This window comes from Ischnura elegans, chromosome 2 (assembly GCF_921293095.1).
Source record: "Ischnura elegans chromosome 2, ioIscEleg1.1, whole genome shotgun sequence".
NCBI lineage: Eukaryota > Metazoa > Arthropoda > Insecta > Odonata > Coenagrionidae > Ischnura > Ischnura elegans.
In genome coordinates this window covers 123453364-123478014 of record NC_060247.1, presented here as the reverse complement: position 1 = coordinate 123478014, position 24651 = coordinate 123453364, and the positions used below count along the sequence as shown (strand labels likewise).

The 24651-nt window shown below is 37.8% G+C and overlaps 1 protein-coding gene across 1 annotated transcript in view; it reads right to left on the bottom strand.

Annotated features, from left to right (window-relative positions):
- Window positions 1-24193, bottom strand: part of LOC124154562 — a 40929-nt gene extending 16736 nt beyond the window's left edge. Inside the window, exons 1-5 of the mRNA XM_046528374.1 lie at window positions 23406-24193; window positions 23086-23251; window positions 20579-20729; window positions 12619-12809; window positions 12210-12300 (exon numbers count right to left, since the gene is read on the bottom strand). Coding sequence (XP_046384330.1) covers window positions 12210-12300; window positions 12619-12809; window positions 20579-20729; window positions 23086-23251; window positions 23406-23643 — 837 coding nt within the window. The 5' untranslated portion in view covers window positions 23644-24193. The remainder of the gene's footprint in view (window positions 1-12209; window positions 12301-12618; window positions 12810-20578; window positions 20730-23085; window positions 23252-23405) is intronic.
- Between the last annotated feature and the right edge of the window lie 458 nt (window positions 24194-24651).

Here is a 24651-nt window from a genome sequence, read left to right as displayed (position 1 = left end):
ATTAAAATTTCTTCTGTTACTGAAAATATCGATGTTTCGCCACTAAAATACTTTCTTTTTAGTTTTTATATTTCATTTAATAATGCCTTCTTCCCAACCTTTTCGTTACGAAAATTCGTTTCGTTTCGAATGAATCGTTATCATGCTGAAGTGAATAATCGGTAATGAATGTTTCTCGCGATTTCCGCCGGGTTAAAATATTCATATCATCACGAAAATTGACTCGCCCTTCATCCTCGTGCTTCCGAGTGTCAGATTCAGATTTTTTCGTTTTGGCCCGATTTAGGTGTCTCCCGATTGGTCACAAAGTCTGCTTAAAGTTACGGCTCCGATAATTGGCCTCCTTGGATTCTCGCCCGGGAAATTCTGGATTCTTCACGAAGAAATGGATTGTTAGGAACATGGCTAGGAACCAATTTAAATTTTTTACATTGTTTCTTATGGGAAACACTGCATCGTTTAACGTTGTTTCGCTTAACGTCGACTTTTTCAGGAACGAATCAACAACGTTAAACGAGGACTCACTGTATAGTAATGCAGTAAAAATCTCAGGAGAAGTTTCACTATCATAATGGGGAAGTTGCATGAAATTTTTTTTATCGAAATAATAATAATAATAATTTATTAATTTGCCAGACGACAAGTATTGTACATACATTGTATATGGCACGTCATGAATACAAAATCAAGTTATATACAAAATGGCAGTTTAAATTCAAAGGCAGTTACAAAGATAAATATTCATCAACTGAGTAGAAACAATTGGATAATAAAAAGTTTTTACACTTAGTTTTGAAGGTCGACAAACTCATGGGAGCTTTTAGGTTCTTCGGAAGCTTGTTATAAAGCCTTAGAGTCATTGTTTTAAAGCCACAGATAGCTTTCTTAGTACGTACAAATGGGATATGCAAGTCTCTCTGCTGCCTAGTACCCTGGTTATGAATATCCGAGTTTAGCGCAAAGTCCTTAAAGTTTGACATGGCATATAATAAAACGAAGTATGTAGACACAGGGAATGGGTAGCACGCGGAGACATTTAAACAAAGGGCGACATGGGGTTCTACATGGTTTGTTTGCAATCAAACGTATAGCTCTTTTTTGGATTTTAAAAATGGTCACTGCATGGGGTGAAGAGCCCCAGTGTAGAATGGTGTATAGTAAATGGGGGTAGAATTCCCCATAGTAAATAATTAGAAGAACATCAATGGATACAGTGGATCTAATTGATCTGATTAGGAAACACTTAGAGCTAAGATGACCAGCTAGATTAGAGACAAGTTTTTCCCAGGAAAGATGCGCATCGATATTCATTCCCAGAAACATGGTGTCGTCAACCTGTGGAATACATGTTCCATTTAGGTCAACATTAAGCAAACTAGGGGTTTTGTTGAAATTAGAGAAGTAAATAAGTTGGGATTTTGTGACATTGAGATTAAGACAATTCAATTTACACCAAGTAAGAACCTGATCGGAGACAAAGTTGGCTGCTGTATGTAACCCTTTGACAGTTGAGGACGTTATAATAAAATTGGCATCATCAGCATATAATACTGGATGAATACCAGTTGCAGAGGATACAAAGTTGGTGAGGTCATTTATGTATAATAAAAATAGAATTGGGCCAAGAATAGATCCTTGAGGAACACCTTGGGTCAGAAATTTCGGAAGAGAATTGAACTTATGACCATTCGACACCACTGAGACAATTTGAGATCTATTGGAGAGGTATGATTCTACCCAGTGAAAGGGAATACCTCTTATGCCAAAAGAGGGTAACTTATTCAGCAAGATACGGTGGTTGACACTGTCGAAAGCCTTGGAGAAGTCATAAAATATGCCAAGTACTTCCGTTTTGCGGTCTAGTGCTGTTAAAATTTTGTCGACTACCTGGGCAATAGCATGACTGGTAGATCTGTACTTACGGAAGCCATATTGAAAAGGTGATAGGAAGTTGTTTGACTCTAAATAAGAGGTCAGTCTTCTATAAAAAGTTAATTCAAAAACCTTGCCAAACTGATTTATAAGTGAAATGGGTCGATAGGAGCTGAAATCATGGATAGAGCCCTTCTTCTTATAGAGTGGTATTACTTTAGACTCCTTTAGAGAATCAGGAAATGCTCCTTGTTGTAATGAGGCATTAACAAGGAAAAGAAGAGGTGATTTAATATAATCATAAGACAGGCGTATTAAGTGATATGGTATTTCGTCAGTACCTGCACAAAATTTAGAGCAAGACTTGCGGATAATAGAGGTTAACTCAGTTTCAGAGCAGGGGTAAAGGAATAATGAAGCTGTTGAACAGTTGGGTTGGTGAGATGGACGTCCAGGGGTGGGAGTTGAACCATTGGGTTGCGAGAAATGATCGTTAAATGCTGCAGCTAATTTCGATGGATCATTAATTATATTACCAGATTCATCTTTTAACTGGAGGTGGGTGGGTTTCTGCTTCATTTTAGAACTATTTATAATTTTCCAGATGACTTTGGACTTATTATCAGCAGAAGAAATTCGTTGGTCGTTAAAGTTATGTTTAGCCTCTGAGATCATTTTTCTGTATTGTTTTTTTAGCTCAATGTACTGAGATTTGAGTACAGGGTTGTTGGAGTTTTTGCAGGTGTATGCAGTGTCTCTAAGGGGGCGAGAGAAATAACAAATTTCATTGGTGATCCAAGGATTACAAGGAGTGGGTTTAATTTTCCTTCTAGTTACAGGGAAGGAGAAATCAAAGAAAGCTAAGAATTTTTTGTAGAAGCAATCAAAGCTGGAGTTGAGATCATTAAAAGAGTATACATCAGTCCACGTCTCAGTTTCAAGTAATCTGATGAAATTAGCCGTATTTGAGGCTGACCAAGAGCGACCTATGCGATATTCAACCCGCGGAGTAGATGGCACTGAAAAATTAGCAACAAGAGGGTAGTGGTCTGAAAGGTCAGACCTGAGAATCTTGGACACAACTAAAGTGGAGTCCAAATTGGTAACTATATTATCTAATAAAGAAGAGGTATGGTCTGTTACACGGGTGGGTTGATCAATGAGAGGGAAAAGATTATAAGACTTAAGAAGGCAGAGCAAGTCTGTTCGATCCTTAGAGACAGTAGAAAGATCCACATTAAAATCACCAGTGATGATTATTAATTGATCGGGCCTGGAACAAAGTATTTGCTCCAGTAAGGAGTAAAGTTTTTCCAAAAAAAGTTGAAAACATCCTATAGGAGACCTATACACAGATAAAATACAAATGGACTGATAACCCAAGACGACATTAACCGAGGAGAATTCAAACACACGTTCCATCAACAGGTGACTAACAGAGAGATTAGAAGAGGATGTTTCAAGTCCCTCTTTTAGCATTATCATGACACCACCATTCTTGAGAACTTTCCTACAATATGCGTCAGCAAGCACATAACCTGGGATTCTGAGGTAGGGTAGTTCACCATCCTTAAGCCAGTGTTCACAAATGCACACAACGTTCGGGGCCACTTCATCTAAAAGAGTTTCTAGCTCACCCAGTTTATTACGAATGCATTGAACATTGGCGTGAAAAACAGAAAATTCACTTGGCTTACGCAGTTTTGAGTATGTAGCTACCATATGAGGATCACCATTGTTGAGAGGAGCACGCACGGGCGGGTCTATTAACCCGGTGTTGATATTGTCTCTTAGTCAGAGCGAGGGAGTAGTCTCAGTTTCAGGTGCATGAGCAGTGACCAAGACATCTGCTTTCACAGTACTGTCCTGTCCTGTTTTCAGTCCCATACAGTCAACAATTAGAGCACTTAATTGGTTTTTACCCTTACCATTGAGATGTAGGCCATGATTCGTATAAAGACCACGGTCAAAACCATTGACATCTACTACGGTAACATTTTCAAGGTTTTCGCACAATTTTCCGAGTTCCAAATTTACTCTCTTAGTCTCAATGTTGACACACGAGTCACTGGGAATGTCGTGACGGTGGGGTACCTGATACTTATAGCAACTTTCACCAGGAATCCATTTTCACCAATCAAACTTCTCGTAAACCATTGATTTTATCATGAAATTCATTTAAAACAGTGAAATCCATCTGCAAACGCAAAGTTAGCTCTGATTGTTGGTGACGTCATTTCTCCCTACGGCGTTTTCGTTTTGCGTGCACGGCCACAGAAGCTACAATGAAGCACTCGTTGAGTAAGTTAATATTTCGGTATTTTTTTAATCCGTGTTTTCTCTCAGACATTTTATGGCGGTATTTAGTAACGTCAAGCATATTTCATCCATTTTCTGTACTCGTATAACAAGAATATATCGAACGTATGCGAAATAGAAGACGGTTTCGTGAAAAGACTGTTGCGATAATCTCCCAAAGGTGGATGGAGTCCTTAATGATGGCATTATATTTTAAAAGTAACCCGGACTTTTTGGCTGCAGAAATTAAAGAAGTGAAGGCTTCGCGGTAAGTTTTTCTAGTTAATTATGCCATTACTGGACCAGCTTTTACGAGTACACAAGTAGCTACTCGGCCTCCGTTGAAAATTTCTGCATGAAATATTGATGCATCTAGTTAGTGCAAATATAGTTTATATGGTAAGAGTTATGATTTTTTGCTTTCAGTATGATATCGGATATTTGATTCAGTATGTTGTGAAATACTTTCTGTGCAGATATTTAAGGTAATTTTTCTGTACACATTATGCACATCATACTATGCACAGTTTTAAGGTGTGTTCTGTATGTATACTGCCTGAAGTGTGTACAGGTTTTGACAGGTTATGTGCTTTTGGAGCCACTTTTATAATGGCTGTTTAACGATTAGCATAAGATAATACAGCTTTTAATGTTAGCTATGAAACTTCTATTAGATGACCACAAAATAATTATAACCTATTTAGCAAACTTATGACAAAATTCAATCATTTATGTTAAATAGTATTAGGAGTGCAATCGTTGTTTTTTAAATGAAAAATACAACTTTATTTTTTTTAAATGGTTATAAGTTAGAGATGGGTCGAATAGCAGATTTCTCGAATTCGAATATCGAATTCGAATATTAAATCATTGCTCGAATATTCGAATACCTCGAATTTCGAATACCTCGAATACTAAATGATGAATGCTGGAATGTTTGACTCGGTTGCCTATGCAGCAGGTAACACAAGATTTTGGGGAGTAATTTTGATTTCCTTTAAATGATTCGAACAGGAATTTAGCTGATTAATGAATATTTTAATTTTATGGAAACAATTTGGCATATAATTAATTCAACTAACATCGCTTTACCCCCACTCCTGCTGCCAAGTGCTAGCTGACAATCTGAGGCATTTTGCAAAATACAAGCTCTTTTCCACCGGATTTTCTTCAATTATTTTCAGTCCATCTTTGGGAATTCTCACGAGATAAGAAGATGAATTGGAATTGCTATCAGGGAGAAACCAAATATTCTGAGAAAATATCCCTTTGTCTGGGACTGTAACAATAAAGATTTATAGCACCATTCATAAATTGAAACTTGATATATGTTTTCGGAAAAAAATACCGCATCAACTTCCGAGAAGCTCTGCTGCTCATATCGAGTTTCGCCAGAATGCTAAGTCTCCGTCATATTTTGACATTTATTTCTTTGCGTAAAATGCTGAAATAAACTCAGAAATACGTCGTGTTTGGTCTTATTCGTTTTGAAATTACGCGCACGTTACTAATATTTCAATTCAATAAAGGTGTGACATCAATTGACGAAAGTCATTCTTAGACACCTTTTGTGCTGATAGATGACTCATGCAGCGGTTGACTTCCACAGAAATGGGGAACTTCGAAGCTGGTAGGAAAAAAAAGGTCAGTGGGGGAGAAAAGGGAGGGCCCGAAACACGTTTCTATTGTTCTCGTGTAACTTGGTATTTTTTCGAAGCTAAGGTCTTCGTAATATGATCCCTGCGCGAGCTGTGACCTTTTTTTTATTTTGAAGAAGAGGAAAGCCTCAGAGGGGTGGCTAGTGCTGAATGGAGGGGGATACCGGATCTTGGGAAATGTGCTAATGTAAGTATCCCACGGTACTCACGCAGCAGTTGACCTCCAGAAATGGGGAACTTCGAAGCAGGTAGCCAGAAAAAGGTCAGTGGGTGAGAAAAGGGGGGAGGGCGTGAAACACGTTTTTATTGTTCTCGTAACTCGATATTTTTTTCGAAGCGAGGGTCTTCGTAATGCGATCCCTGCGCGAGCTGGGACCTTTTGTTTGATTTCGGAGAAGAGGAAAGCGTCAGAGTGGGTGAGGCGAGTGCTGAATGGAGGGGGATAGCGGATCGTGGGAAATGCCCTAAGGTTGCTATCCCACGGCACGGAGGTTCTCCTGGTGGGGGGAATCGGGGATTTTCGGATTTTTTCACCCGACCATTTTCGGTTCCCCTCAACGAACTCTTTTCACCGCTAAAATCCACCAATTTGATGTAATTCGACAGCGTGAGTATCACGGCGCTGCGAGCACTAAATGACTACAATTCTCTACATTTTTCCGAGTCAACTACCAACGACGTGTGTGCGACAGTGTATGATGCGAAATTCAAAGTATTCGAGGTATTCGAGGCGGTACTTTTCGCATAACTATTCGAAACCTCGAATATCGAATACTTTATAGTATTCGAGGTATTCGAGTATTCGCGGATACTATTCGCACATCTCTATTATAAGTGTATGCATTGGTTATAAATGCATTCAAAGTATTTTCCGTCGCTTCCTACATAGTTTCCCCATCATTGAGGCAGAGCCCGAATATCGTTGTGGTAGATGTAATTGTCTTTTAAAGCTATCCTCTAATCCTATTTTTGTGCACCAAATGGTTATCAATTCAGGAATGAAGGACAAGCAACTTGTATTCTCTGACCTTTCTTATTACTCTCTCCACATGGATCCTAAAGCTTTCTATTTGCTTAGTTAGCTTAACTTCATCTTTAGAGCTCTTTACATTCTTGGAAACTCTTGGTGGTCTAATTAACTCTCAAATTTTACCACTGAATGAGTGAGCAGTTAGTTTGAACGCGCGATCTACTACTACCCCACAGCCTTTTGGAATTTACTCAAGAAATGCAGTCTATGCGAATGACACTATCTATTGCCCGGTCACCATAACCCCTCGAAATGAAATTTTCTAAAGAATAATCAAATGATTTATTTATTTTTATTGAGTTTAGATAGAAATATTTGAGCCATAAACAATTCATTAATTTTATAGCAATGTTAAAAATGAATCCTTTTGAAATAATTGCGTTTGAAAAACATTATTTCTATTTTTCTTCACTATCAGCAGTATAATACTCTGATTACTGTTTAGAGTTTAGAGTTTTAAAAACGGATTTAGAGTTTCCTTCGCATTTCACTTTTTTTTTACTTTATACCTATCCTAGCGTAATAAAGTAAGCGTAATTTGATGTACTAATCGCAGTAAAAAGACTAATTCATACAAGAGAAAATGTCACTCACTGTAGTGGGTAATCGTCTATTTTTTATGATCCAATTCAGGTTAAACTTTGCCTAATTGGGTTACCTGGCTTTTCAATGTCTATTTCTAAATTGTTCAATCAATAGTTGACCCTACATGTGAAGGCGAGCAGGAAAGGGAATTGGCATATTAAGCAACATCTTATTTTTGTCAACCCAAAAAACCAGATTTTTCAAAAGACTAGCCATCGGAATAATGGAAGCAGAAAAATATTGTGCCGCTGTCAAGGGCGAGACATTTAGATCTTCTGACCTAAAATATTGAAGGATTTGTTGAGTCTAATTTTCATGAACATAACAATAACAGGAAACCCAGTCTTTCCTGATAGCGAATTGACAATAAAATAATTTTCACAGTCTACTCTTAAATACAATGCTGCCTTTTTTCCAAGAAAAACAGAGTATACTGAAGGTTTTTTTTTTCTGAACACCAACAGTTTTTGATTCTGGTTTCAATTGGCAGGACTTTTCCTGAACTCGGCTTTCCATCACTTCCTCAGGTTGTATTTCCTCCTATGACACTAAGTCAGTTGATTGGAGGAGGTCTTGATTATATACCAGTGAGCTCTTACAAATTGTACACTCCTTGGTAGCAAATATGGTGTCGAGGGAGTTCAGTTGGTATACTATGCATGTGAATCAATTGATTTCGGAGAGAGGGAAGGTAACCTACTGTATGTACCCTTTAAGTATTCTTATCATGATTAATCATTGATAAATTCAAAAAATTCAATAATTATAAGACATTGGGTACTACGAGGGCCGTCAACCTACACTAGCTCAGCAAAAACAGCATGCAAGCGACAGGCGGGTACTGCACGAACAGGGCAACTGCACGCCCTCCGCACCATACGTGCAAGTCATTTCTCAGCATACTTCTGTTGTAATTACTTAAGGTAAAGTGATCTTCACGAACAAATACCGTCATTTTCGTCGACAGATCGTTCTTCCTCTTCATTGCCTTAACACACTTCTTTCTTCTCGCTTTATTATTCGACATAAGGACGAATATTTTATTAGAATTTCGTGATGTGTTTGAACACATAGGCACCAAGCAATATTTATTATTCGAGATTATAAACAGCATTTCACGTAGGTAAATATACCGTCTTCCTGGCGTACGTATACCGCAACAATCTCCTAACTCCACGCCTCGGACGTTAGCAACTCTGTTTGGGGAGAAATGACGTCACTCCTCTTGGACACACTACTTTCGCTCGCTCCCCCCACTCCTCCACTTTGACCTTTAATATCTTGAAAACTACCGCTAGTGTTGAAATTTCCCCCGGTAGATATTCTTTCCTAGAGGTTTACTACACTTTGACTGAGTTTTCAAAAAATGTGAAAATTCCCCATTAATGCTTGTGAAAGGAACCAAGTGAAATCCAATGGAGAGAGAATGTAAGACGGTTAATGACTAAAACAACTTGGGTGCTCCTCGACTTAGTAACTCCTACCATAACAATCAAATGTTTTTCCTAATACATGTGGAAGAAGATATTTCTGAGGCTTCTAGAATATGGATAGATATGCCTGACTTCATAGCAAATAGGGTTTTTAGAAAGTCTACCTAATTTCTTATATGATTTATCTTAAAGAAAATTACAAAAGATTTGTAACCTCAGATAAGGCCATTGTATATCAACATGTTTCTCTAGATCCAAAATCAACCCACAGCTTTACCGGAAAATTAGTCACTTCTTTCAGCTAGACATAAGAATTACTGTATAAACACATGTAAGAGACGTGTTTTTTCCCAGAAACTGCAGCCAAAAATTGGGGTGCGTCTTTTACAAGAATTTCTTATCTACCCAGTATCAAGTGCAAGGGGAACAGAGTGACCTTGGTTTGCAGCGTGAGTCAATAATCTGAAACCCTAGGTCAAAAATGAGTGGCAGGCAGGGGAATTTCTCCCTTGGTGATGTATTTTCACAATGCTCCTGTTGGCTTTTCTTACTTATAAGCATTGTGCCGTTGCATTGGTACCTCAGAGGTGAACATGGAAAAGATCGTGCAGGGTTTTTCGCTCAGGAGGGCACGCTAAAGTTAATGCTACGAGTGGGCATCCCACAATATTTATGCTGCAAATAGTAATTGTATATCAAACTTAGAGAAACATGTAGTTTTGAAGGACAATACCTGGTTAATAGTCAACATCTGTCTTGCCGAGTAATTTCCATTACGCTATGGGCATGATTTTTCAAAAACCATCTACAGATGCTATTATGAGGATTATTGCAATTGAAAATTATATTTGTGCTAAAACCTGCGGTTAAAAAAAAATTCAAACGAGTGTGTACATTGTAGGACTAAATGGCGGATAGAAGAAATTGGAAATGCTGTTGGGTGAAGAGTGCAGAAGGAGAGGTCGAGGGGAAGGAGCTCGCTCCCTCCATCTTTCAAGCAACGAGGCTACGAGTGAAGGAGCAAGGGACGGACACATCTAAACTTGCATGCAATGTCGTTGCCTTAAAAGCGAAGGTGCAGCAATGCGATATACACAGTTTGTGCTGCCTGAAGTTTCCAATCCGTCTCGTCTTGTTTGAATGCACTCATGCTACATTTGTTTCTTCTGAAATTGTGCTGCTTGGACTATGTTGAATATTAGTAGCCCTGTTATAACTATAAAGCTTTTTGTCAATCAATAAGAGGTTAAAAACTTAAATGCTGACAGATATAAGTCACGTTAGGTCTCATTCTCTTTTGAACCTCGTGCACGTATTACAATTGCTAAAAGCTATCAAGATATCTTCAGGCTCCGTAGGTGACTCACCTAGGATTTGGCCTCCAGAAACTGGAAGAAACCTTATGGGCCAAGGGTAGTTTTGTGAAATATACGCTTTGGTTATTATCTTACGGTGTTGAGATTCCCCAAATTTTTGTTCAATCTCTTGGGAAGATTCCCCCTATGTGCCTGTCGTATTTTGCCTTAAAATTTTCCACAATGGAAATTCTATTGCAATACTCCTACGAGAGCTTTTGCACAAAATTGTTTGTAAGTAGGACAAGCATCGCAGTGCAATGGCTTATGCAAAGAGAGGATCAGAACTCTTTCTACTCCCTCTTATGGGACGCTGCATTCACAAAAGCATTGATTTAAAAATTTTGGATCCATATTCAATTTCTTCAACGAATTTGGATCCGAAGTATAAGTTGAAGGGCAATATCCGTGGATATTTGGATCCCAGTTATCCGCTACGACCATCCAAGTTATCACCATGAGGTTAAGATTACAAGTGAATACCTGCTTATCTCTGAGCACCTTACATATCATGTAAATTTAGCTGAAAAATGCTGATTAAATTTTTAGAGTAGAAGTGGAAAATTTGATAACTGTCGAAATTCCAGGCACACGTCCGAAACTCTGCACGATAGGATTAAAAAAAAAATACTGAAAAAACTTTTATCTTTAGCTCCGATTCTCAAAATAGAGGTGCATCTCTTACACGGTAACCTCCTGAATGGTACCATAGGTATTAGATCAAAAATAGCATTAAACCTATCATGAACAGCCGACTCTAAATAGCTCAGCTTGAATGGCCTACAGAAAATTAAATCCTCTTACACCAAATGGTGAATAGCTACCTTCTTTGCTAATGTGAAGTTTCAGCAGCTGTTTACCTTGACATAATTTTATTTCATGACTGGGAGTGGAGCATTATAAGATGAACTTCTCTTGAGAGCAGTAAAAGACTAATAATTTCTACACTACACCTCTGATACAAGTATCCATGAAAGGGAGTGTCAAGCCTCAGAATCACATTTGTCATAATTTTCAGCAATGAAAAGGTAAGCCTCTTGAATTTATACATGAGATGAATTTATGCACCTCCATTATTTTTATTAGATGAGATTAAGTTTGCAATAGCCAAATAATTTTTTTGAGCCTACGTTTCCCTAGAAAAATATTGTTTTGACAGCAAGCTATGACTTACCTACATTATTATAATTTGCTTTGGAATAAATTTTAAAATGATATTTTGAATGCAAGGATAGAAGATTATGAAAAAAAATTTTGAATGGGGGAAATATATGGAAATGAAAATCCTAATACAAGTAAGAATGTAATAAAACTGAGTGAGAAGCAATTGTAATGGGTACGTAGAACAATGAATATTTTAAATGCAACTGCTAAGGTAATGTTTGAAAATTACTTTCTCATGGCCATTGATAAGCCAGCAATATTAAAGTACAGTCATTTTGTGGATATAGGTAGAAGGTAAACTCTCCCATACAAAATGATAAAAATTTGCTTTTTATAATAAGAAAGTCAATAGAGAAGAAAAATTTCCTACATGACATGACTGTCTAATCACTTCTCTTTCTGGAATAATTCAATAAATCATAAATGCATTATCCTCCAGAAAATACTGACTGCATTGAATTATTATACAAAGCAAATCACACTCACTAGAAAAAGTAGGTATATCAGATACTAAAAGGGAAAAACCTCACATATACCATAAAAGTGCACATATAAATTTCACAATACATATTGATCATGATCTTACTGGTAATATAAGTTTTAGAAGTGAATGAAGATATGATGATATGGTAATATAAGAATGCTGGAGCCTTCTCTTCTAATTTACTTCATTCCTTATATTTAGTAGCATTCTTCTACAGACTATGAAAACAATCGTATAATTTTTCCGAGTGCTATATTTCAGCTGTTATCCCTTTGTGCATCGAACGGGAAATTTTTAAAAATGTGAATATAGAAAATAACTTATGCATACCTTCAAGGCCCTCAGTGCTTCCCCCTTCCGAAAATAACCCTTAGCATTATCTGGAGCCAAAGAAATTGCTTTTTCTGCATCTTTTAAAGCTCTGAAACCAGAAAATTATAGTCATGAACTTTAATTTTAGGATAATACCAATTTTATTCTAATTTGTTATTTTAATGCCCCTAATAGGCATTATCATGATTTTAGGAAAGTATGTAACTGTTAAGGGGATTCTTATAACAATTTGTTTTCACATTAACTCAATCCAATGCATCAGAAGGGGCTGGAATGGAGGCTATAACTTTTTTATAAGGAGGTTTCAAAATATTATGTTGTATTGAGGTTCATTATAAAGAGGCATTACAGTAGTAGGCATATTTGAGACAACACTTTAACACAAGATTTGCAAGGAATGACATACCTTTTCAGCTGGCCCAGCTGGCAAAAACAAAAGCTTCTGTTACCATAATACCGATATTCATCTGGAGTTAACTCTATTGCTTTGGTAAATACATCAATTGCACGTTCATGATTTTCCTTGGCAGCTAATTTACAACCTTGAATAGCCAATCTTTTGCTTGCTGCGATGCATTTGCTATCAATATTACCATCCTAGAACAAATAGAAAATAGTAATCCTTCAACTATACAGAAGGAATTGAAGTACATTATATCACAAGCCACAACACTCTGTAACAATAAATTTTGAGTTATTTCGAGTTGAATGCTAATGTGACAATCGATGGGAGAAAGACACTGAAGCAGGCGATACTGGACAGAAAAACTGTAATCGATCAATTGTTGTCGATTGCATAGAATAGAGAATGGGAGTTGTAAAAGGTTAGGGAGAGGGGGTTGTAAAAGTGGTAGCGTGCGGGTCTGTGTGTGTCTTCGCTCCTGAGGGATGTGCTACAAGGACTGATTAAGAATTTGTCAAGAATATAAACCACATTTGGGAAGTGAGGAGTAAAGAGGCATGTTACATTTAACTGGTAAAAAGTGTTTTAGCCATATTTGTGGAGTTAAAGAGGAAAGAAAAATGTTACAACTCAATTCCAACTGAAATAGGTGAAATTATTACCATCTCACAGGAAAAAAGGCTTGCTACCACAAAAACAATACAATTACAAAATTTACCACAAAATTCTTATAATATGTTATAAACAATAAAATTGTATTTAGTCCAGAGGTTAGATTTTTTTACAACAAAATATTGTGATTGACCGATTTGATTAAGAAAAAACGAGAAACTTTTTGAAACTATGATGCTTGCACAAAGCATCACCTAGTACCAAGCCTGAGAAGCATTTTTACACTCAATTAACAGGAAAAATCTACATTTATTTTCCACATATATATAATGCATTCATAAAATTTTCAGACTCCTGTTTTTAGCAGAATTGTTTCTTCTTCAAAAATAGGCAATTTGGCAGTATGCTTTCCTAATGAAGATAACTAAAATTATTGTGATTACAATGAAAAATAATCAGTAATGGGTGAAAAATTAAGTTGATAGGATTTGAGAGGATGGAATATAATAATTCAAGTAACTAATCCGATCATTATAAACTGATAACATGCAGACTTTATATCACAAATCATCATAAACCTATTCATTTAATGATTACATATTTTACTTTATTAATAACTACCATATAGCAAAAAGGTGGCAGAACAAAAACTACACAAGCTATGCTACTAAGAGCCCTTCCCGACATGAATTTAAAGCCTACTGGTGAAATTGAGCGAGTCTTTATTAGAGCTGAACAACAGATAAAAGATTTTCCTGTAAATAGAAAAAAAGTAACAAATACAAGCAACTTGCTGTTGAAGATGCAAAGCATAATATAAATACTTTTTCCTCGTGGCCAAAAGAAAAAAAAATACCGGGAAACTTGAACGAATGACCCACAGATCAGCAGCTATACATGCTAATCATTACACTGAAGTTCCTGTTAAGGATATGATGCATAGGTACCAGTTTAAAACCTAATTACAGTACACTCCCCATCATCTGGGCTAATGATGGGGTGGGGCGGCACGAATAATTGAAAAACACGAATAATCTGAACTTTCAGTTTAATTTTTTGTTACTTTCATTATTTATGTAAACCAATCAGTCTATTATTATCTATTTTGTTATTCCGGAATCATTAAGAGCTTTCTTTTCGCGACTTCGATCCTTTTAGCGGCGATGACGTGATTGCACCCATATTCATACCGCTCTGTGTAATACCGGGTTTCCGAAAACCACGCATCCATGGCCGCAAGATCACGGATTCAGAAACGTGGTTTACACGAATGCTTCAAAATCAGTGCGCGACGTCGGAAACGACACCACGTCAGGCACCACGCCGGTCTCGCACAAGTTGCCCGCAATGCAGCTGCTGTGGGACGCGATCCGTGATCACCGAGCGCAATCGCGTACTGCAATGCTTGAAAAAACAGGAACACGGAACTCCGTGATGGCTACAAGTGCGCGATCACCTCATGGACCAGCGGTGATTACGGAAAACCTGGGCTTATGGCAAACTGTCAACGCAAGCAAGTGCATGACTATGACTCATGATATCTGTATTTCCACTTCCCCCATTGCCTTCACTTCCACTCATCTGCTTCCACTATTCCCTTCCTCTCCAGTTTGACCTCGACTAGTCACCGTGTAAACATGCCCGAGTGCGACGAAATCTCCAGCTCCCTTGGACTGCATTCAATCTTATGCGTATCCAAGGTGTCAACTGCACTTTCGCACACAAAATATACATATAATGATCGTAGATAAAATTTTTAGAAATTTACGAATATTAACAATTGAAAAATATTCTAAAATTACTGAAAAGTTTTTTTTTTCCCACCATAGGTTGTTGTCTGCAATACTAGAAATGTCCAAGTAAACTTGAAACGTTCCTAGTCAGCAAGTATAGAAAATAATTACATTTTACGAAGGGAATTCTAATGGAAACAATAAACCTTGTGCATCCTACATTGTCATTCTATCCTATTACATTATAATATGATAATCTTGGTGTTTTTGCATCCTATTTTATTTTTTAAAATTTTGCGAAAACATCAAAGGCGGGTGAAATTTAAGTACATACATATAATCCACTACGTGGATAATGGGGATATTGTGTAGTGATCCGGAAATGGAAGATTTCCATTTCCAAAATATGTATAAATATGTTGTTGTGTGACCTCTCAGAATAGCCAGCTATGACAAACTATGCCTCGGGATTTGCACATTTTCACTTTCTAGAACGCCTAACCTTCCTCTTCCCCTTCCTCTTGGACGAAAACATCCTGGTTCCACTTCCCTATATAATGGCACGGTGGAGATGCTATTGGCACTCCGAACTCACTCAGGACGCACTCAGGAACTCACTCAGGACGCACTCAGGAACTCACTCAGTAACTCATACTGTCACAGGTCACTCGTCAGCGGTCATGCAGCAATGTAGCCGCCAGTTGGAGTCGAAGCGCGGGCCGTAGGGCTCGTGCGACCTACGCGCCTCGCTATCCACCCGTGCCATCACCAGCAGCTCCTCTCCTTCCCGAGACTTTGGTAATGTTCTAAATTTTGGCTATTCTGGACGAACAAATTCATTATTACTTCATGCCTTTTGCTTGAATTGATTTGGAATTTGGGTTTTTGAATGGAAATAAACTAGGGGGTAAAAACTTTAAATACTTGTGTGTGATTATTCGTTTCCCGACACCAAGGGCAAGAACCCACACGCAATTTGAGGCGTGTGACCCGCGACACTTTTCGAGGTGGCGGGCTGCGTACCCTTACAATGGCTGTAATACATAATGGCTGCTGCTAGAATAGACCATGCAGCAGGCATTTGAGATCGTAAGAAAAGAAAAATGAAACATTTTAGAATGTAATGCCAAATCCAAAAGTAATGGATCCCTTATTTGATAAAAATATAAATTAATATACCCATAAAGCAAAAAAAATGTATCATTCTCACATGAAATCCATCTAATGGTAGTGATCCAGGATTTATTCTCAAACATGAATTAGTTCACAGCATGAATAACCTTGGGGTTTCTGGAGCATTTGGTAACCGAATCTTTTATGAAAGACAAACCCTAATTAGCTAAGCTGATCCGTATTTTTCCATGCATAACCATCTCTGTGTGTGCAACTTTCCCAGTACCACCTTGGGCCACTAAAGGCCGTATTAATAGTCGACTCCTAGCAGTCTCCTAGCTCTAGATAGCCCCTTAGTGTCCCCCACGCACAAATCTGGTATTAATAGCTGCCTCCTAGGTTGTGGGAGCCGCCTTGAAATCCCCCACACTGGGAGCGGAGTGAGCATTACCTCGCGACATGTGCATTAACTGGAGAAAATTCGAACAATTGGGATTTCAAACAAATGCTTTCGTTGCTATCGTATTCTGTTGACTTCATGTTCTGGCTTATTCCAATGCACTTGTTGCTGTTGTGCTCTTGCTAACAAGTTCCTCATTTAATCACTTATTTATTATTTATTTCCCCATTTATTCACCCAGTCATAATATTCATTCGTCCATTTCCAAAACGTTTTGTTTCCACCCATTTTCATTAATTTCACATCAAAATTTGAGATAGCAGAAGCGTTACGTCCACGATGCACCCTTCGATTTCTTTAGGGATAGTGGGTTACTGCAGCGATACCGCTTTCCTAAGGTAATCATGAGTGGGCATAAGAAATTATTGATAGCGTTGAGATTTTATGCCACGATCAGCTATCAAGTACAGTGAAACCTCGATATAACGACACCCCACGGTGCACCAATAAAAACTCGTTATAGCGAATTGTCGCTTTACCGGAGGTGGAGCAAATAATAGCCAATATACCTGTTGCGAACAGATATATAGGAACAGGAATGGTGCGGCGACAGATAAGCATCTATCCAATAAACGTAAGCATTAATCCAGACGAAAGGCGATGTTTTTTTGCATCACTAAATTTCCTTACTCAAATAACGACTAACTATTCTAACTAACTAACAATTTATTAGCGCCGCACTGAATAAAAATCATGCAAAGCATTGTTTCGTCATCATTATATTTATCGAACGACAGTTTACCACATAAATTTGAGACTGAGCACTCCATTAACTACGTTTCTAACAGATCGCTAGCAATTACAGAGGTTAAGGAGTCTTCATGAAAGTCTTCCGGCGGTGAAACCCTCGCTATGGCGAGAGCCAACACCGAAAGGGTCTCGTAAAAACGAATTTTTTAACACGCTTATTATAGGGTCAATTGACGGTGCATCGGCTATCTCTCGTAATAGCGGGGGTGTCGCTATAGCCCGTACTCGCTTTAACGAGGTTCCACTGTAAGTACTTACCTTGAGTACATTCTGTTCACAAGGTGTACTCGTTGAAAATATATATTGTGTGATAAATGTTCTTGCTCTGACTATTATACTATTTTTTGCATTATTTATCGAGATTGTTTGCAGCAACCAGCACGGTGTCCATCAGTCTAGTGTGTCACTGACTGTGAGAGATACCATTATTGGTAATAATATTCGTACCACCATGTAACTGGTTGATATGAAAATTTTGCAAGAACTACAAAATCCCCATGTCCTTGAAATTATAAAAATGAAAAAAGGGTAAATCTGAGTGTGAGTAAGAGAGTATGTGCATTCAGGAAATGCAAGAACTGCACATGGTGAGTTTATCATGGAAAATGTATCACTGACATTAATGACAGATTTTTATGTAAACCTTTGCATCAAAATGTCATTTAGATAGACAAAGTTTTTCTCACTGCCTCTCAAAGCCCCAATTAAAATAATTTCCACCGATTTCGTATTGATTCCAAAAGCTAATATCATTCAAGTTAATTATGCAATATTATAGGCTATTAAAAGCACAAGCACCATTTACCCTAGCTAGTCGTCAAGCCACATTAAGGACTATTATTCATTGTCATTATTAATAGCCAATTCAAATCTACACACGCCAAAACAAATAATACTATACTAAGCAAATAATGTAAGAGCAACAAAGCACAGCATTGCAAAAATACCATTTCCCAGGCTTAACAGGCAAATAAATATGCACAAATTGGCATGTATACTCATATCGTACAGCGAGTCCTCGTTCTACGTCACCCCGTTTAACGTCATTTCGCAATAACGTCACGAAAATTTTGAGACGGTCATTCGTTTATCGCACCTTTGCTTCGCGATAACGTCAGGTCTGGTCAGATCTTTTAAATTTCGCGCGAGAAAAAATGCGAAGCGGCGGGCGTTGCAGGTTGTTCGTTTTGTGGGCAGTAATACAGTGAGTCAAAACGAAGTGTAAAACGGTGTGTTTGTCAATTTCGATTACGTTTATAGCAAATTTTCTGCTAAATGAATTCTTAGGTAGGTGCGCAAATGTTTAGTGCGTAAATGTCAAGTAAAGTCAATGGTTTTCTGGAACCTGAAAAGTGATTTCTAGGAATTTTTCCGTGTAGAACTCGGAGTATTTGTCGTCACTTTTTCGCAGTGTTCTCAATAATCTTGGTTCCTGTAACTGCGACAATGCTTCAGCGATGATGATGCCCAGGCGACGCTCGACCGGGTGACCACCATAGCGAAGCCGAAAAGCAAATGCGGGAAGATACAAAAATGGAGAAGGATGTACGTCGCTGCTGGTATTGCCGTCGATGAAGACAGGGACTCGTATTTATGCCATAGTTTGGCATTCCCATCGTAAAAAATGGCCCAAATATGATACGCTAAAATTTTTTCGCGTAGGAATTGTGAGGTCTAGGAGCGGATATTCACTTTTTACATTGTTTCTTATGGGATATTGTGCTTCGATTAACGTCATTTCGTTTATCGTCACATTTTTCAGGAACGGTAAGTGACGTTAAACGAGGACTCACTGTATATTGATTACACATGATACTCCAATCCACATCACTGGAGCCCATCAGAGTGGATGCATTCCCCACAGTTACTTTCTTCACCTAACATATTCTGTTGCCACATACTCATGCTGACATACCAATATAAAACTGACAGAAAATGCGGAATATGGTGAGGCGAGAATGTAGTAATCCTTAGCAACTTTAATATTGAATAATTAACTATGTAGAATCAGTTAACCTGCTTTTTTTTAAAAGCTGCTTTTCATCTCTTATAACAGAATTGCGGTGGCTGTTGTGCTCAATACTTATAGCTAGCCACACCTTCTTCTTTACCTCACATTGTATGCTGTCCGTTTTCTTGGGTATATTTATACTTTTCTACCAAGTCACACAAGATTTTCTTCTCCGCTGTTGAAAATGAACCATTTTGCACCGCCATCTCAAGTTATTAGCATATAAACAGGTGACTAACGATTAAAAAAATCATATGCTGTTGCGTTTCACAGTTGCCACGTCTATCGGCTAGGAGTCCCCTAACCAGGAGACTCCTAGAGGAAGTTAATTGATACTGATGTTTCCCCTAGGGAGGTATCCCCTAGGGAACTCTCAGGGGAATGACTATTGACATGGCCCTATGACTTTTACTATGGGTGTACAATGGCTTCACCCAGGATTCCAACCACAGACACCCTGTCCTCAACCACCCACCAATTAAACAAATATACTACCCCAGATGACGAATGATTTACGAAAGTTCACATCAGTTCTTCCAAATCTTGATGACTTACAGAGATTTGGGAGAAACGAGCAATCTTGAGTTCTGGCTACATTTTCTGATTTGCACAGTAATATTATAGCTTCATACTTTGGCACATACATCGAAATATGCTTTCATGCAACATTGGCTTGCACATATTAGCTTGCTAAGATAAGTTTGTAACAGGAAAGATATGTACATTGGAGGCCTCAGATCAGAGGCACTCAGATACAAGGGAGAGGGATAGGAAGAGAGGGAAACCTGAATGTGCTTAAAAGAAATTGAGAATGCATCCTAAATTGTTAAGATTGCTTATCGCCGCTGAGCTCTGTGGTCAAACTATTAAAAATAAATTCTCAGCCTTCTTCCTCAGGAGAGTATACTGCAGCTTTTAGTGCTTCATATGAATATAGTCACCTGGCTGTATGTTTCAGGCATGTGGCTGGACCCTTGCAGAGTCTCTGCAGAACTAGGGTTCAGGTTGAGGAATAATCAGATTATCCCCTGATCGAAGGCTTATAATGTTCAATCCACAGGAAGTTTTTTGGAATGAAAATAGAATGTCTGACTCAAGCTTAATACAAATATGCCACCAAATAACAATAACTTTACAGAATAAACTTAAAACTATGCATATCTGCCCGAAGTTAAGCAATACCTTCTGGATTTCGCATATAATGTAAGGATTAAGTCTATACATTGCAATTACACAAGAAATCTAAATTTTTGGACTATGTACTAGGAAAAAATGTTTATTTACATTTGACCTCGTTGATTTGGTCCTTGGATGGGCATTCTCACAACCTGATGTAGAGTTACTAAGCTTTTTCCTTCCAACAGCAAGAGTTACAAATGCAGAATTCATATCCAAAAACTCTTCCTCATTTTCCATCAGCGTACTTTCAGATTCCCTGAAATTAAAAAAGAGAACTATATTTCAGGAAGTTATGTCTGAATTTAAGGTAAATGGCAATAGAAAAATTATCACAAAAAGGTATAATTTGGATGAAGTTCATAGGATCAGCAGATGGATCCAACAAAGGCAAGACTTTCTTTCAAAGAAACAGCCTTTAACTTTGCTCAGTTCTCCAAGTTTCCAGACTGGTAATAGAGTAGATTGTATCTCATGCTTTGACATCCATCACATTACTTGTCCTTAGGGAATGACAGGGCTGTTACAATTTCTGAATTCAAATTCCCAAACAAAAATCTATGTTTGCCCTTCATTTTACGCTCTCCTCTTCATCCTCATAGAACATTTTTGTTCGGCATATCATCAACATCACCCATGATTCAAGTTCACACACAAAATACACCAGATAGTTCTTACAGGTTATCAGGTAGTTTCCCAGCAAGCACAGATTAGACTTTATCCTTGAATAATTCAGATATTTTGGGGATAAACTTATCCTCAGCATTCAATATCCCTTTTTTCCACACTTTCAAACATTAGGGGAAGGACCGTCACAGTACCATATTGCCAAAATAGGCTGCACGTAGACGCTAACTTCCTCTGTTAATAATAATGATATAAATGACATCGTGTTCACCTAAGTAAATCATTGTTTTCAGAGGTGTTTCTGAGAAAAAAAAAAACATAGATTTAACGTAATAATGTGACCTAAGCATCACTGCTGAGTCCTTGGGTTTGATGGGGACTATGCCTGTGTATAACAGGCATTTAAGATGTTTGGCATATAAAGCAAAACACTCCAGATTTCATGAATATTATGAAAGGAATGCATTAAGGAAGGAAACATCACTAATGCTGTCATTGTGGAACGAATGCAAAGTAATAGTGATTGCCATTTTCAATTTCTTGGGTAACGATAATGGATTTTGAATTTGTGCATTAAAAAACCTTAAGTAAGTTTCTTCAACCATCTTAGCTATGATATTATAAGGCTTGGATGGACTTGAACAGTAAGATTTGTGGTTTACTGCTGAAGGCATAATGATTCCTTTGTGTTCTAGTGCAATGTATGTCATTTCATGATGAATAATTCATTACATTTATTGGTCTAAAGCAATCATTTTGTTTTTTTTTCCACCTTCTTCTATCGGATTTTTCGATACGTACCTAAGGTTATGTGAATGTGTAACAAGGTGTAAATAAACATATTTGTAAGACTAGTGCAGTATTGGCTTTCAATGGTGAAAGATTCACTGCATTACATTTCTATCATTGCATGTTGTTATTTTGCTGTTTCCCACATAGTGTCAAATATTTCAGGGGCATCTCAAGAGACATCATGATCGCATATTCATGAAGATACCTCTGAGACAAGTCTGAGTGGTCATATGTATGCCCGGAGAAACATTCTTCATTTGCCTCACTTTGTCTATTATGTCTTCTCTTCATTTTTAAACGTACAATATAAGTGACCACTCACATAAGTCTCTGACACGCCTACCTGCTTTGGAGATCACAATATCATGCGAGATGTTGATGACATATTTGATGCTATGTGCAATGTAAGTTATTGCATTCTCATTCTCATGTAGTTCTCATGAATCTCGCCTGACATCACAGTGATCATTGTCCGCCTGTCGTACGCAAGGCAGCTGCCACCTACCAGTCACTTAATGACAATAAGTATTGATGTGACAATTTGCACAGAAAACAAATTTGTTACAATTTCACAAATGATTTTTCAATGATTACCAAGAACACATTATGAGCCCAAAAATTCAACACTATCAATTTTAAGTGTCTCAACCTACTCATTTTCTACATTGTTGGGAACATTTGAGACTTGAACATTTCAATCATATTAAAGACTCTTCGCAACAGTTTGACAAGCTCAATGCAGTTTCAACGTAAATATTTTAAGGAGTACACTTCATTTAAGTGGTCAAATGATGTACATACAACACCCTTCATGTCATATCTATCTGTTAGCTATCGATTGCCACAACTAGGGTCATACAATAAGTATCTCCCTCAAAAGCACACAAAACATTAGGAATAAACTATATAAAAAAAACGGTGACCTAAGTAAATTGACGTGCATATCGCTGCAAATTTCTTACATGGGTTAAGATAATAAAATACGAGCACTAAAAATCGATCAAACAACAAATGCAGGGCAAACCCACGAATGCCAATATCGTGAATTTTAGCCGAATGATATAACCACATGCCAATTTTTAATTTCATTACACACAATATGTTCCCCTGAGCGCTATATTGCGGTAACCTACGTCCATACATGATGGTAATGAAAATCATAAGTGCCGATGACAGTCATATTTGCTTCAAGTTACCTGTCTTTTATATTATGATTATCTTCAGCCATTTCGTCCAATCTTCTTTTCTCTCTTCGCCTTCTCTTCTTAACTTTCTTCCTCTCTATCTTTTTCAGTAATTCCTGATCTATTTCGTCCATATCAGCGTTCTCAACATCTTCCTCAGGTGTAGGATATTCGGCTTCTGAAATTTTAGGAAACATCTAATGAAGTAAAAACATCATGGAATTTAAATGTCAATGATGAAAAAGATTATCTCGTTCTGACAAGACAAAAAATGCGGAAACTAATAGCCAACATTATAGTTTACATTAAAAGGATAGAAAAGGCCCACTCACTTGAGTCATTCTCCTGCTTGAAGAGTAACTTTTGTAGAATGCCTGGGATCACGGACTGAGAAAATGTTTCGAACACCATGATTATATAGTATATTGTTCCGAACATGAATTGAAATAAGAATAAGGGTGAAATATTTGGAATGAATCTGTTTTGACGTAAGCTAGGAGTTTCCCAAATCCATAAAAATGAATGAACTATAACCGCGAAATCTGTTTCGCACAAAAATCCCAACTCCATCTGTTAAAGATAACCTGTTTGACAGGAGCATGTGTTGATTCTGACAATAAGATGGCAGAAACAACGCAACAAGTGGCAACTGACGAAAGAATTAACTTAATTGCACAACAAGAAGCTTCTCGGAGAATTTGGCAGAAGTTAAAACCTCTGTATCAAGATCATACATCTTTCTATATCCCGAGCCACATTCCAAAACAGTACTTCTTCAATCAGTTTACACACCGCATGCTGTTTCGACTGCTGCCACTGCTGCACATGCGTTGCCAACATTTGAAAGTAAAACAGTTGCCAGTTGCCCATCTTCTCATCCTTCCATTCATACCACCATTTGCGTAAATGTCAAATGACAAGCATGTAACCAGACAGCTCTGCATTATTCGCCGGTAAAATCAATTTTCCATTCTACTCAAGTATTTACGCCAGCGTACTTGGCACTCTTCACGAGTCTTACCTCTCTTGAGAAAATGGAATGAGACCAAAAAGAAAACTAAATTACGAACATGATAAAACGCACGCTGCCACATGTGAATCTCTCGCTGAGAAAGATGAGGCTGGAGACCCCTTCCATCAACGATGATACCAAACGCACCACTGCTGCGTGACAACACTAGTATGAGGCATGCTACAATTTTCAAAGTCTTAACGCTATCGCTTGGTTTGCCTTTTAACTTCATTGTCATAGAGGAAACTTATCGAAATATTAATCAATGTAGCGAAGCTGGCAAATCAGTAACACGTTTAAAATATGTACGAATATTGGAATAGATAGTTTTTTCTAATTTCCGCAAACATACCGATGCCTCATACAGTTTCTAGAACGAACGTAGTTTCAAAGATTTCTTTTCTAATGGTATACTTTCTGGCTTCCCTTCCTTCATTATCCCCTCAAAAATCTCATGCTACTTTACATTATCTACTGACGTCCCACCTACATGGTCTTTCCTCAAAATTCCTATAAGCAGTGGCGTAACTACGGGGGGATGAGGAGATAGATCCCCCATAGTCTCA